Source organism: Anas acuta, chromosome 4, assembly GCF_963932015.1.
Source record: "Anas acuta chromosome 4, bAnaAcu1.1, whole genome shotgun sequence".
Lineage (NCBI taxonomy): Eukaryota > Metazoa > Chordata > Aves > Anseriformes > Anatidae > Anas > Anas acuta.
In genome coordinates, this window is record NC_088982.1 from 26,565,250 (window position 1) to 26,581,420 (window position 16,171).

Genomic DNA, 16,171 nt, shown 5'->3' on the forward strand with positions numbered 1-16,171 from the left:
TAAAGTTGTTATTAAGTATTCAGTGGAACCTCTTACTCTCCTACTTTAACAAGTCCCATATTGCCATCTGTTTGGAAATGGTTCTCTTTCAAAACAAGGAGAAATCAGAATAGATAACTTAGATGACCAGGCAGTCTCAATATGAAACTGTTAAAAGCAGTGTGCACAGTTTGGAATAGGAAAAAAAAAAAAAAAAAAAAAAAAACAAAAACAATATATATTCAGGTAAAATAAGATTGTCCTAGATACATTGGGATGAGCATTTATATATTATCTATAAGACATAACACATTTGTTTATATTATGAGTTATGTTTTTAGCTTCTGAAACAAAAGTTTTTAATATGCCCATGTTCTCTGTTTATGAGGGATGTTTGGTTTCCAGAGCAGCAGTGATAGATTATGTGCATTCAAGATGCTGCACAATTATTTGTTAGTCTTCTGGATCCCTGTTGTAAGCAGCATTCAGTGAATATAAGAAACAATGACACTTAGTGTTCTAAGAGTAAAAATTATTTATTTATTTTTTTAATTATAACTGAAGTCTAAAAACAAATAAAACAAGACAAAGCTTCAACATTGGAGCAAGTCATTCTTCTCCCCCAGTTCTGCACTAAAATATAAAGGTAATATATATATATATATATTTGTAAAGCTCTGTAAAATATCTACCACTACTAAAAGACAAAAATAATAACACCCTCCCCCCAAACACACAATGCATTCAAATACATAATATCCACAACTACCAATTAAAAGTTATCTTTACCCTGAAAAACCTCCTCACTGAAAACAATATCTCACTGGCACAAATCTGATTTTTCCAGCAATGTGAAAACTCAAGGGAAATTTGCACATGACTCATTGGTGTTGGCAGTCAGGAGAAGCTAGTGCTATAAGGAGAAGCTACACACTGTCTGGGGCTTGTTAACCTGTTCCATTTTACGCAAGTCCATCCAAAGAACTGGGTGAAAAGGACAAGTCCAAATAAATCATGCACACAGAGGATCTGCTCACATAAGTACATGTATATTCTTCTAATCCACATTGTGCTGATTTAAAATGGGCTCTCCTAGTCCACTCCAAGTTACCCATCACTATCTCTGCTAGAGATTACAGCCCTCTCATAGATGTTAACTGATTGCTTTGGTGAATACTTCCTAACCTATTTCAGACACTATGAGCTAGTTACTGTCTTATCCAATTTAACCACAAGTCAGCAAAAAGAGATTCACAGAGGCTATTCAAGGTGTTTTCACTTTAGTAGCTCCGCTAGTAGATCAGAATGGATTTTAATTTCCAGGAAAGGGAGCTAAAAGTAATTAGAAAATATTAAATTCTTCATCTAATACTGCTGCAGCCAGGAAAGGACATGTGTCTACTTAAGAATGACAGAGAATTTTGTTTCACCTACCAAAAGAGATTTTGCATAAGAGGTATGCTTATTGTCCAGAAAGGGGCAAAACACACCATAGGGAGATGTGCTGTGTAATCCAAAGGACAATACTATCCCAAGGACAAATGTGTAGAGAGCAGCCATAAATAAACTCAGGCTAGCCATCACAAAAACATGTTTCCTAAAAACCTCACTATGTGATAGTTTACCCTACTATTCCCAAGTAATTTGAGACACATGTTGGACAGTGTATTAAAGAAATAGCATGAGGTGGTGTTTGCAGTAGAAAGAACAGTGACCCAGACGCCCTTTCCTTCCCCTTGTGTGACAAATCTTCTTTTTAATTAAAATGGTATTCAGGGTATAATTCTTGTTCCTATGTTTGTTATACCTGACCTAACAACATAATTCATAAAGACAAATAAAGCGTAAGAAATACAAAAAAAAATACCAAAATAAGAGATACACCCCACTGTCCTAAATTTACTTGAAAGTTATTGTTAATTTATGCTCATTCAAAAGGGTTATGAATTAATAAGATGCTGTAGCTAGAAATTTCTTTGATATAATACATGCCTTGCACTGATTCATTATCACAGAATAAGTCTTGGGCCAAATGCAATCAAAACATTCATTTCTTTGCTTTGTTTTCCAATTAAGATCCATTGACAGGCCATAGTCATCGATCAGTTTTCCATACAAAAGTCACATCAGCTTTCCTCTCAGGTCAGGGGCCTGAAAGAAGACAATCTAATTTCTCTGTTCACACGTTACATTGCCAGGAGGGTCAACATTTTTGTTTAGCAAAGATCTCCTCATTAAGCTCCTAGCACAAGGTTTTCATTTTACTTTCAGTTCTCCAATGAAATTAGTCACCGCACACGGTAGATTAACTGCTGCAGCTCATTTTCTTCAGACGCGCTTGAGTTTTCCCCTCAACATATGAATCAAGACATAATTATTCTGCCAGCTTTGCTGGCTGGAGTTATTAGTTTTCACATTCAACTACCTATCTGGTACAAATGGAGTGTGCTTACTATCTGTTCAGGATCACGAAGAGTAAGGATGGGAGACCCAGGGAAATTAGCGAATACTAGAGACCTAAGAACTTCAGAAATTGATTACACTTAATATTTAAAAATATTTAAGTGGTCTGTAAAGGCTTGATAATTTAAGCTCTGCTCTATAAATGGTAAAAGCATACCTTGATTAGGTCTTGCAGTCAGTTACAAGCATAAAACAGCACAATGTCATATTGTAAAGAGCCATTTATTGCTGCTATTACAATCTCTCCTAGTTGATAAATGTTGGTAATAGATTTCATAGATAAATTCTTTATCAAGTGTGGCCATAAAAGCTAATCACAGAATCTAGTGGAAACTCTCTGCCTTTGCATCAGGGTTTCTCCTGCTCTTTACCTTTCATCTTTTTTCTTCACAGGACCCCAATAAAATATGCCACCCCCACTTTCTGTTGCACTCTCCTGGGTGAGAGTGCAACCATTCTGTGTCCTGCTGGTGTTTGGCAAAATCAAAAATGGATTAAGCTTTTCTACTATCAAACAGTTTTCATGCCACCCAAGAAAGCTTGTTATAGCTCATTTCTCTTCATTTAAAAAGACCAGTTGCCTCTGTCTCACTGTCAGAGTAATTTTAGTACCGAAGCTACTGTTCTGGTTAATTTTTCCAGTGCACAGGTAAAACTACAGCCACAAGAAAAGTAGCAGACTCCCCTCTCCTTGAAAATCTGACAGGCCAGGCATCAGAAGAAAGCAAGAAATAATTTCAGTCCTTGTCTCTGTGCATTTCCTTGGCACTTCTGCTTCAGAGTACAGGTTTCAGTTTGAGATGTGCTGGAGTGGTTGAAGTTGATCTGCAGTAGCTATGTGAGATGCCGTAGGGATGTTCCTGAAGAGATACAGAGTACCTATGGGGAAATAAGAACACTCTTTTAGTCCCATTCATTCTTTCAAAATCGAGGAAGACCTCCCATGGTTACAAGGAGGCAAGATAACAGTGGGTCAATTTGAAGCATGTTTGCCGCCAGAAACAATACTTTTTTTTTTTTGTCAATCCAAACCATCCACTTTTTACCAGTCGTTTTGAGCAAGCAAGTCCTTAAGCCTCCCATTTGCAAACTAGTCTCTGTGCAGAAGATGTCACCTGGATTTCTCTTCTGTCAACACAAGGGGAAAATCTGAAAATGTGCATGTCTTTCTTTCACGCATACATATCTTGGTGTCTGGTTTGGTTTCATTCAGGAATAAACAGCAACAACAAAATTTAAACAAAAAAAAAAAAAAATCAAGATATCAATCAGCAATGACACCACTACTACCATCTAGCAGATCTCTATTCTCTACTGAACATGCAATTCAATCAGTTCAATCTTCCTGTGACTAGGAATTTCAGTAGTAACATGACTCTTCTTGCATTTAGTCAGGTTTAGAAGGGTTGTAGAGAGATACTGAAAAAGTTAAGGATTTAGAACCATTCTTTTTATTAAAACCATATTAAAAACCAGTTATCTAACTTTACTTTCCTCTCGGACCTTCCCTCATGCTAAGCACTTTCCATCTGTCTCTCTCTCTTTCTTTTTGGCTTGCAACATTCTTGTGCTGTCAAACTGAGCTACTTTTTGCAGTAAATTTCAGTTCCAATACTCAAGCACTTTTTATTGAAGTATCTTGTTTGCCCTGGTATAGTTATAGCTCTCTTGGGATTTATATTATGAAATATATTTTCATGGGTTTATAGCTGTGCAGTAAAAATTCTCACTGCACTGAAATTTGGCTTACAAGCATCAAAAAGACCTTTTTGCTAATATTTAAAAAGTTACATTGTAACATTTTAATGATTTTTTTATATGTCTTGATCTTTACAAGCAAGTAATTCATCTTCACTCTAAGCTGAGTTATTTTTTGTACACTCTGTGGAAGAGAAAAAGATCTTATATTACTTATTCAAAATGTATTTTGCTTAAGGTTTTGATTTTAGAAGCTTCTAACTCCACTCAGAGCAAAATGCTTTCTTACAGACCATTTCTTCCACCACTTTTCTTCCCATATTCCTGCACTTTAGAGCTCTCCCTTCCTCACTGCCTCCTACCCTGATCACTGCCCTGCAGCTCCAGGCTGTCCTCTTGGGGGAAGGCAGGAGTCAGAAAGCTTATTTGTCCCCATTTTGGGTAATCTCATCTCATCCTTGCTTTGTGATAGTACCATACAACTGTTCCCTGAAGCATAGTTCTGGCAGAGAGAGAGAGGCTATTCAGCAAGGATTTATTCCTTTAAACAAAATAACCATGATTAATGTACTGACAATTGCTTTGAGTACTAAGGTAAATAAATCTCCAAAGCCAACTAAAGCCTGATATCCCCTTTCCCAAAATATCTTATTGTTTACAGCACACAAGTCCAAGATTATCTAACCTCTGAGACATTTCTACTTGGCACATAAGAAGTCCTATTGCTTCTACATTGACTGAAGAAGTCCTGTTGAAGAAAAATGCAAAAGAAAAAAATAATTAAAAAAAATGTAAAAGGCCAGAATACATAAATAGTATAGCATAATAAATCCTGAGTTTGTCCCAGGAATCAGATGCCTTGAAAAGGTAGAACCACCTCCTCATGTGGGTTACTTTGTCATGTAGCAAGTCTTTGCATTCAAAGATCTGGTCCATTGCGAGAATGAGTTCAGGGGTAAGTATGAGTTGAGCTAGTGTTTATAATATACTTGGTTTCCTTCTACTGAACCTAAAACTTACATTCAAATCAACCTAACCAGAGAAAAATAGTCTGTGTGCATTAACTGTCCATGTATTTAAAACAAACTTAAAACAATTCTGTTTTAAAATCTATTTCAACATGTCTGTATACAAACAAGAATTATGGACATCTGAGAATAATTGGTGCCATGTAAAGACACCTGAATACTTGAGTACTTTGAGGATACAAAATGTTAAAAACCCTCTGAGTAAATTTATCTGACATATAACACATTCAGCTTAACAGCATTCATTAGTGTTACTTTCATTTACCAATAAAATGTGGAAAGGTATGCCAGAAGTTATTGGCACATTTGAAATCACTACCTTGGACAATTTGGACAAGTGGTTCTTGAATCAGAAAAAAATAAATAAAAATAAAAATAAAAAAAAAAGAGAGAGAGAAATTCAGTAGTAATAGTCAGTTTAAGCTCAGGCTCATATCTCTCCACTTTCCTTTTCTACCTACAAACTACATTTCCAATGGTTAAAGATCAAGATACTCACATGAGGCCAACCAGCTGCTAGCTAAAAACAAATTTTAAAGTATAATGTGATCACAAAGTGCTAGATTTCAGTGGGAACCACAAGATAAATCTGAAGAGAATAAAAAGCAGCCTGTGAAGGAGAGTAATAAATCCTTCCCATTTTGTTCTCACCTTGATATCTGGCATGCTGTAGTCTCAGCCACCCACACACTTGTTACTAATGAGCAGCTCATACTCTGTATTTACAGAGTTTGAATGACAAGCTGCCTTTAATGAGACCTATTTTTAAAGGAGAACAGTACCTGAGACTGTAGGTTAGTGAGCTTGGGAGGAGGAGGTCAGTAGCAGGGCCAGCAAAAAGAGTTGCTATTCTCCAGGACGTGTCCACTGGCTGTCCCCCACTCCCTGCAGCACACCTAGTTGCTGAGACAAACTGTGAACAGGATCAGGATATTCCTGTGGATTAAAAACACAAATTTCCCAAGTAAAAGTGGATATTTGGCCCTGAATATCTCCGTGGTTCAGGTAACACTGCTTGCCCACAGACACTTCTGCCAGCAGAGCGGAGGGGCCAGCATGCAGACCAGTGCTCTGGGTAGCAAAGGAGGTGGAATATCCAGGTCATCTGCTCATCTCAGGCACTTAGGCAGCACACCGCACTTTCCTATAGATTGCAGCACCATAACTGCAAGGCAATACAGCTGCAAGCCATTACTAAAAAAGCCATAAGCTTCAAAGTGCTTCAAGTCATTTCTGAACCTGGGATCCTTAAAGGAAGACCAGAAGTGACCTTCTCCAGCAAACAGACCTTCATTATTAAATGAAAATTAAAAAGAGGTCACAGAAAGAAAATAGCAAAGAAAGTAGATACAACAGGTAAGAGGGGAAAAAATAAATAGTAAATGGATAACAGGTTTCAAATTCAGTCACCTCTGTCTAACAAAAGAGTATTTACACTTGAGTAGATGGTAACACAAAGATGATGATTCTCATACTGTAGTCTTTAATAGTTTGCTCACCCTGAAATGGCTGGGATTGACAGAGATAAAGGCACAACTTTGCTGCTCCTTTGCTTTGTAGTGTGCTCTAGTTATTTACACTTGCTCCAGCTTGGCACAAAATGCCTGAGACTCAGGATGACAGCATCACAGACTTGCTTAAAAAGGCATAAATCAATCTACAATATGCAAGTCCAAGAACTCTACTTTTTAATTTTGTATGTCTTGCCACTTTGTGTAATATCTAAAGAATGAATGAGTTATTAATTTTTTAAGATACTTTGTGATAGCATCCACATCTCATCTCTCAGTCTACGTGCTCTTGTCATTAAGGCTTTCTAAAGTATATGTTACTGTATACACTAAAGACACTCAACACACTACACCCACTTCTGCTTGCCTTACTCCACAGAACCCACAATCTCTCCTGACAAAAGTTTAGGTCCCTTGAGTGACCACTCATATAATTAGTACTCTAAAGATACATACATATATAAATACATACCTTTTCCAGAGAGCTGCATCACAGGATTTCCAAGTTTAAAAACCATTTTTACTTCTATGTGAGTTTTATTCCATTTTTCTATGCGAGTTCTATTCCATTTTTTACATTTTATTTTTTAACCAAAAAAAAAAAAAAAAAGATGGAGGAGAGGCAAAGAAAGCAAACTACTTACTGCTCAGGCATTCAATAAAACTCAGCAGAAAACGTACTCTGACACATTTTTCCTGGTCTCATCTCTGTAAAACTGTACCCAGTATAATAAAGATTGTTGAACCCTTCTCACACTGGACCCTGTTTTCAGCTTCTTAAAGCTTTGAAATGAATATTCTCTGTATGTGTATTCCTCAAGATATTTTTTTTATTATTTTTTTTTCATGTTTAAGCAACTTTAGTTTTTTCTGTGAACAAAGGTTAAAAAGAAATATATTAATAGAATCATAGAATCATAGAAAAATTAAGGTTGGAAAAGACTTTCAAGATCATCCAGTCCAACAATCCCCCTACCACCAATGTCACCCGCTAAACCATGTCCCTAAGCACCACGTCCAACTTTTCATTGAACACCTTCAGAGACAGTGACTCGACCACCTCCCTGGGCAACCCGTTCCAATGCCTGATCACTCTTTCTGAGAAGAAATGTCTCCTAATTGTTTTAATTGTTGAAGGGTAGTGTTCTTTGTTCAATTCTTTGTTTTAGTTGTTGAAGAGTAGGAGCATGACATTTCCATTTTTCCACTCACCAGGGACATTGCCCGAATGCCAAGACTTTTCAACTGTGATGGAGAAAGGCTTGGCAACTACATTAGCCAGTTCCCTCAGGAACCTGGGGGAAGACCTGTCATCAGGTCCCATAGACTTATACCTGTTTAGATTCATCAGGTGGTCTCAAAACTGCTCTTCACTTATGGTGAGTGGGACTTTGATTCCCCAGCCTCCATCTACAGGTTCAGGGAAAAGAAAGAAGCCCGTGCAGGAAACTTGTCTACCAGTGTAGACAGAGACAAAGAAGTTGCTGAGTAACTCAGCCTTCTCCATATCTGTCGTTACTCAACTCCTAATGAGATCATTAAAGGCACGGGCCTGTCCTAATCTTACTAACACATATAACTTATTTTTAAATAGAATATGTTCAGACAGGCAATACACAGATCAATGAACATAGCTTTTGCAAGTACATATTATATTATATAAAAGATATGTATTATCTTTTATACTATATTAATATAAATAATAACATATATATAAATAATAACATATGTATATTTAACATATAAATAATAACATATTATATTATATAAAAGACATGAAACCAACCCATGGCTAACGCTCAAATGTACCTCCTGTAAGTGGACTCCTCCCAGCACTAGAAGCTGGACATGTTTACAGGTTCAGAGCTGACATTTTCTCCCAGGGCCAAGCACTCAGCCACTGATCATTCAGGCTTTGCTTGGAAATTTACAGTGTTGGTAGGCATAACAACCCTGTACACAGCCTGAACAGAGAAGAAAAAAATTGCATTATCAGATGTATAATTTTTCTTCCTTCCTCTACCTCTTCAATGTTTCTGCCTACAAGAAATCTTAAGAATAAACTTTCTTTGACATTCCTGAAAAATTAGGGCAATTACACCAGGGACATGTGACTGGATTCTGATGTCAAAAAGTTACTATGGGATTAAGTTCCCTAATATTCCTGAAGTGAAATTAACACAGATTTAATAGAAGCAATGTGCTACCTGGGACCTGAAAGTCCATTTCCGGTGTGTACTACAAGCCTCAGCCCTGCAGTGTTTAAGAGAAGCATGGCTACTTTTTGTTTGTTTTGATGATTTCAGTCTGCTTTTAAGGAAAAAAAAATGAGTTCTTCCCAGTTCATATCCTCATATACATTCATAATTTATGTTCTGTTGACTGGGAGAAAAAGAACAAACATATTAAAGTTTGATATCTTTTCTCCAACTGGGAGGAAACATTTCACAACAGAATTCTCATTGCTTAGCACATCTCCACATTTACTTGCCCTTGCTGTATTAAATATTGCTTCTCTTCTTCAAGAACTGAGGAATAGCTTTTTTGACAGCATTTTGATGAAATGTTCTAAGTACTGAAGCATAACTATATTCTCTGCACTCTTTCTGAACTTACTTTAACTGTTCACTGCTGTTTTAACTGAAAATATTAAGCTTTAGCTTTTGTTCCTACAAGACCTAGTGCCCTGCAGGGAAACCTCTGACAGTATTACACAAAGTCTGTTTTGCAAATATTGGACAGCAATGCTTTTCTTTCACATAGTTTTATTTTGGGCCAAATAACTTTATTGTATAGTAAGAGTATGGTATTCAGAGAATAACACAGAAATAAAAGCACAGCAGTGGATTAGATAATTTCAAAGACCAAAAGTTTTTTTTAAAAAAACATTATTTTCTTCTTCATAATTATGATGTACTTTGCCTGTTAGTGATTCAGACTTTATGTTTTCCCAGGATGTCTGAGTTTCACATGAGTGAAACCAAGTAACATGATGATATATGTCCACCTAACCATATCTTCTTTGTTTAATCCCATTTTATAGTGTCTTCAAATGAATCAAAAGAATGTAAGGAAAGTAGGGTAAAAAACACTGTACAAAACAGAGTGTGTTAACCCCAACACGGAAAAAATACAGAACTTAAAACACAGTCAATAAACAGAAATTCTAGAAAAATCATATCCTGCTCTGAGATATAAATAACTGTTTCAAGTACTGGATTAGTCCTCACCTTCCACTTTTACAGTGCCTTATCATATTTCACCATTTTCATAAAACACTTCTGCCTAGGGATTTTCAGGATTAAGCCCCTGGAATACAGATTTATTGTAGTTTTGTCCTATCTTTGAACTATTACATTCCCCTTCCTGCCATTACACTCTTGTATTTTGCATTTGAATATCTTTATTTTTTAAGTGCCTGGTGCATGTGCAAGCCATCAACTGCTATCTCCACTGACAGAATACAAACAGTAACAGGTTTGCATTTTTTACTCTGCTTACAACAAAAGATCTGATTTTATTTTTTATCAAGACAGCAATTACTATGATTGCATATGGGTTTAATTTATCTCCTTAAACAAGTTTTACAGTTACCCAGAGCATAATATCATTAAAAATTTTACGCAGCTGAGATCTATCACGAGGGAGTAAGAAATGCTTGAAAGCTAGATTTATGAACTACAGGTAATGAATGTTGCTGGATCGTGGAGCATTCCTACTGCAATCACAAGTAGCTCTTGTCAAGGAAGCCGGAGATTCCCAATAAGGGTTAAGCACCTTCAGCTTTAGGAGACACCACATTGGGCTGGCAGGTTTCTCCACTTTGGGGGGAGCTTCCAAAAACTACAACCTGCCTTTTCCAATCCACATAGGCACTAGGTTCAGGTTCTGATGAATCCCTGGACAGATGCCACTCGTCATCCCCAGTACCATGTCCAAAGCTGCAGGTCCAGAAGTCAAGAGGGAAGTCATGAGCTTTCAGCCTTCCCCAGCTTAACAAGGATTCCCAATTTTCCTTCCCACCTTGCACTGCATGGCTTTCATCTCTGCAAACTTCAGCTAAAATGCTGTCACTCCCCTCTTCATCTAGAAACAACTGCTTGCTATGGCACCAGAGAGCTAAGAGGTAGAAGAGCCATGAGAAGGAAAGCTGCTCCCCACCACCACCTTTAGGGACCCTTTCCCCAGGCAGACTGACCCATACAGAGTGCACTGCCTTACAGGTGCTACAGGGAATGTGAAACAGACCTGAGGGAAATGGAGAGCATAGAGTGCTTCTGTTTAACCTTTTCTTAGAGCATAAAAACAAGGAGTGATTTAACAAGAATGAAGGATGAGAAATTACTAAGAGACAGATTAGGCAGGTTTGGATTACTTTCTGCTGCAAGAAACCAGTACTAATAGTTTATTATCTCTCTTCTGCATAATCCAAGTATTCACTTCCAGACCGCACCTTCAATTAACAGTGAAGCGTCTTAGTAATACAAACATTTATTTTTGTTCTTGAATTACAGTAGTCAGAGAGACCAAGCCAACTGAAAAACTATGCACAGTGAGAAGACAATGTTTTTGAACAAAGACTTACCAGAATTACATCAGAAAAAAAAATATATATGTGTGTGGAGGATTTAAATACCAGTTATAATACAAGTGTATTATTTATTATTGAACCATGTGTCAACAAAAAATCCTTGGTGTTATTAAGAATAACTGATTGCTACTGCTTAAATATCATATGTAGAATATCCAAAGCTGCAGAAGTCAGGAGTACAGACAGACTGGCCATTAAGAAATAGTTGGCCACTCTAACCCTGTGGTCTAGGAAGCACTATCTCAACTTCTACTTCTGTAAACACTTAAATAAATCTGGTTGAAGATAAATGAATCTGGTGAACTAAATTATATTAGAAACTGATTTATTTATTGGAACAAAACATTGCCCTCTGAAACCTTCATTAAAAATCATTTAACTGTGACTAATGTTAGAATATAGATATGTATGATCTTAATCCTTACTAAGTAGGAGTCTGACAAATAATTACTGTGTGTCTTCTCAGTGTCTGTCAGTAAGGCATATTTGGAAAAACACTAAACTAAATGATGTCCTACCTCTCTTGAAGTCTTCAACATTTTCTATGACAAATGCAAAACCCATTTAGAAATATGCAAAACAATTCAATGTGCAACAGGAAGCAAAGATAAACTTCACAGGAAAAGCAGAAATAAGGTATTTTACACAGACTTATGCAGTAGTTTCATGGACTGGTTTCTCTGTCACATCATTTCCTAGACAATTCAGGCAGGTAGATGGATTTTGCAGATTTAGGAAATTTGAAATGTGTCACAGTAAAGAAACATGTGGGTTTTCTTTTTTCCTTTTATTTTTATTAGTTTTGTGACAGCACAAATTATCATTCCCATATAGCATGTAAGCGTGCTTGACTTCCAGCACATCAAAAATAAAAATTCCAGATATGATCCTGTGGTATGAATTACCATGAAACAGGACCATATCTAGATCAAGAAAAAAGGCATGTCTTAGGTAGGAATTTTTAGAGAAAAAGAGAGAAATGCCAATGAAATTCCAAGCCAAGTTTGACCATTTACAATTTCAGAAGTTTTATAAGAATGTAAGAACCCTTCTGTCACACAAACACAAAAAAGGCAACTGCAGATGCCAACTCACTTCTGTGAGTTTGAAAGCACTACTGCAAGTAACTTTCTTAATTAACCACATGACAATATTACATTTCATAAGTATTTGATGTCATTCTGACATTTTATGAGGTTATGTTCAATTATTATCATGATAAACTAATTATGAAACCATAAAAAAGATTCAGATATTACTAGTACTTCCACAGCATGAATGCATACATATTAGACAAATTTTAAAATGCAGATGACAAAAAAATGAAAAAAGAGAGGTATGTCAATATTAGTTACATCAAAAAAATTATGCAAACCAATTAGAAGATGTTGAACTGAGAACATTGAAAATGAGATGTCCAAAGAGAAATCTCAAGAAATATTCTTCAAGAGACTCCACACTTTTGCCTGTAAAGTTTTCAGTCAAAATTCTGCTCTGTTCAGCATATCCTTCTATGCTTTATTCTGTAACCAGTATATTGTGCTGTAGAACTTATTTATTCATGAGTTACAAACCATTTTATATGCCAACATTCTTTGTGCACCACCATTCAGTATTTAAACAAATAAGAAAAACTGCTACAGAAATAATTACCTCTCAAACAAGTCAAGTATGGTTTCAAATTTCCTGATTTTTTTCACCCTCCTCTTGCAGGATCACAACAACAGCTGCTTGCATGATGGATCTACGCAGATATCCTCTGGACGAACAAAATTGCACACTAGAAATTGAAAGTTGTAAGTTATTGGAGGGAGAGGGTTGGCTAAATAACATCAGTGGATTGAAAGGCAGTCATGGGTTAAACAAAGCAGGTGTAAATTGTTCAACTATCGCACATCCAGTGAGCCTGCACACTGAACATATCTTTCTATAGTGCATACATGTAAGCTAAAATATGCTTATTTCACAATATTTTGTTGATCCAAACTTGCATGATTTCTTTCAAACCTCTTGCTGAGTGAGGGAGAGAGTACTTCTTGACGATCAGATCAGAGGACAACAGTGGAGCACTGCCGATCTTCAATACCTACTCAGTGCTTCACCTCAGTGCAGTCATCTGTAATAATCAAGATTAACAACTGCCACACATGGTGTTGGGAGAATTGATCAATTACTCTTATCAAAATGCTTGGAAGTTATAAAAGGAAACAACTTAATCCTTCAGCACTAAGGTTAATAAGAGCTTTGCCATTGTCTTCCATGAGAGTAAGATCAAGTCATGCATAAATCAATAATTTATTTGGAAGTGCAGCCCCCAAAATAAAACTACAGATATTTTTTTTTTTATCCATTGAATATACATTAATGCTATATATCTCAACATATCTGTGAGGTGGCTATTGTCAGGCACTAAGAAAAGCATATAGTTGGTCTAGAGCACTTATTAGGCAAGATGGGCTGTCTGTCTATTGTTTATATCTGTTTATAATTTTTAGTTGATAGCACCAGTAAGGTATCTTATTTAAAGCATTGAAATGGGCACGTATCTACATATGGACTCTCCATACTCAAGCAATTTGTTTCTTTGTAAGTAGATAATCAACATCAGCCTTAATATAATCAGTAGAGCAGCAGCTTTTGATTTAGATTTTAAATTGTTTGGTAAGAAACTTGAAATGTTTCCCCAAGAGTTATTTCCTTTTGCTGTTTTTCCAAGCATATCATTTTAGAGGGATTTTAGAAATTCTGTGCCGGGTTGAGAACAAATTTTTTATTCCACCAGCAAAAGATTACAATCAAGTAAACATTTCAAGCATGTTTAATGAAAATTATTTTTTTCCAGAGAGAAGCACTGTCTGAACAGAATCAGTTCACTTATTTCTTTAGAAATTCAAAAAGAGCATCTATTATTTTTAAGACAGTAGTGTTTTGGCTCTGCGGGCAGACATATCAGAAAGAGAAGCAGGGAGGCAATGTTGTCAAAGTTCCCATGAAGCACATCAGTAGCTGCAGTCACAAGTCACCACAGTTACATCTTCTCTGTTCTCCATGCAATATGAGCATGGAAGTCTCTGGAAGAACATAGTTGTTGTGCACCATAGTTAACCCTCCACAAGAGACAGTAGCAGAGCAAGCTGGGCAAGTTGATGAGCCTGTAGTGAATAAGACAAACCTACATGAACCTTCCCTGTACATCTGCTTTTAGTTAGTACTGTCCATATCTACATCGCTCTGAGTTTACTGAGGCACCACAAACCCACAGACCTGTATATGAACTTTTATACAAACATTTTCTCCTCTTCTCTGGGAAGCAGTCAGTAGCCAGACATTAACTTCCCTGTCCAGTGCTGCCCATCACCCTACTGTTCTCCCCAGTTACCTTCTGTTGGAGCAAAACTCTGGCTGAACTTCATAATCCACCACATACAGAGCCTCTCATTAAGCTACATGGTTGTCATGCTTGTCCTTAGGCTTGGCAGTTCACTGCCCTTTTTGGCACAGAACAATTTTGTTGATGTTGCTTGCTTCTGCTTGGCTCATCTTCCAGATTAAATTTAATAGGGCATGCAACTAATGCATTTGGAAAATAAATCATTTCTTGATTTTCAAAATAAAGTGCATAACACATCTCTTCAGTAGAGTTTCTAGCTGATCAGCAGAGGAAATGGATATATACAGTAACACAGATATCCAATTGGTGGCTTTCTACTCAAGTCACTTTCATACTGAATTCATACCTGAATTTATTTGCTGGAAGACAGTTGATTTGAAGTTTCCAGTCCAATTGTGACTAAAGCTTATCAAAGTACATGAGCATTTATCAACCATCAGCCCAAATAACTGTAAAAGTCTGGGTCATACCTCTCTATTCACAAGCTTTCACATAAATGAACTTTTGTAGGGATGAATGCTCAGTGGGAAGGGGCTTGATACTATCATTGAGACTTCATCAAAAATCAAGGCTAGCATCAGATCAAATAGGCAATTAAAATGCTAACACAATCAGAGATGAGCACATACCACATCACTCATGGGGCCAGTCACACATCTCCAAAACCAAAAGAAAATTGCTTTTCAGACATTCTGAACACTATGGAATAAATAATTCAAGCCTCCAAAGGCATATATGTTGATATGTTAATACTTGTTGAGCCAATTCAAAGAAATCAACAAAATCATGATTCTTAATTTACCACCAGGTCAAAATTAGTATAATGTGTTACTTCTAATGAGTATAGTTCTACTAACAAATGCATGATTGCACAAAAGCAGAGGCATGCATAACTACTACTAAAATTCTGGTATTTTATATGCCAGGAACCCTGTAATCTTTGACAATTCACCACCAAAAATATGTCTTTCTAATGCACTCCCAGCTTTTCTCCTATGCATCTCTAAAACTCTTGAAAATTATTGATGATGTACTTGGAAGAAGAACATTCTAGACGCAGTTCTGAAGACCAGGCTGCCTCATTCTCAGGCTTTTAAGCAGTAGAAAACCTGTCATCCTGAGTACTCTGCACTTAGTAGTCCCCATTAATCGCCTTGAAAGCTACCAGGGGGCAGGATGGATATGAATTAAAAGGTAATAGCCATGACCACTGCCTTTCTGTTAGTGCCACACACACCAGGCATGTGACATTTTCTTCCATGAGAGAACCAATTTACGAGATCACCATTCTCAACCTCTCACTCCAGTTCCTGCATTCCACTGCAGCTATTCAGCTTTCTATTGTGCCACTATATAAATCTTTGCAGAGCTAGGATGAAAATAAAATTGTTAATATTTTATTGGTTAAAATATATATATATATATATATCTTTTTGAAGGAAAGTCTTATACACCTCAGGTTTGAGAGAGACAAGAATTAAAATAAGCTGTCCTTAAATAAAAGGGCTAG

At 36.6% G+C, this 16,171-nt stretch overlaps 1 protein-coding gene and 1 long non-coding RNA gene across 4 annotated transcripts in view; one reads left to right on the top strand and one right to left on the bottom strand.

The window, feature by feature from the left end:
- Positions 1-16,171, top strand: part of GABRB1 (gamma-aminobutyric acid type A receptor subunit beta1) — a 128,038-nt gene that overhangs the window by 83,226 nt on the left and 28,641 nt on the right. For all 3 annotated transcript variants that reach the window (XR_011095920.1, XR_011095919.1, XM_068680265.1), the window contains exon 5: positions 12,984-13,066. Coding sequence is in view for 1 of the 3 variants with exons in the window: in XM_068680265.1 (XP_068536366.1) it covers positions 12,984-13,066 (83 nt within the window). In the remaining 2 variants the exon portion in view is untranslated. The remainder of the gene's footprint in view (positions 1-12,983; positions 13,067-16,171) is intronic.
- Positions 2,649-5,939, bottom strand: LOC137855759 (uncharacterized). The gene is made up of 2 exons (XR_011095921.1): positions 5,820-5,939; positions 2,649-3,321 (listed from the first exon to the last, which is right to left on the bottom strand). It is a non-coding gene; the product is annotated as an uncharacterized lncRNA (long non-coding RNA).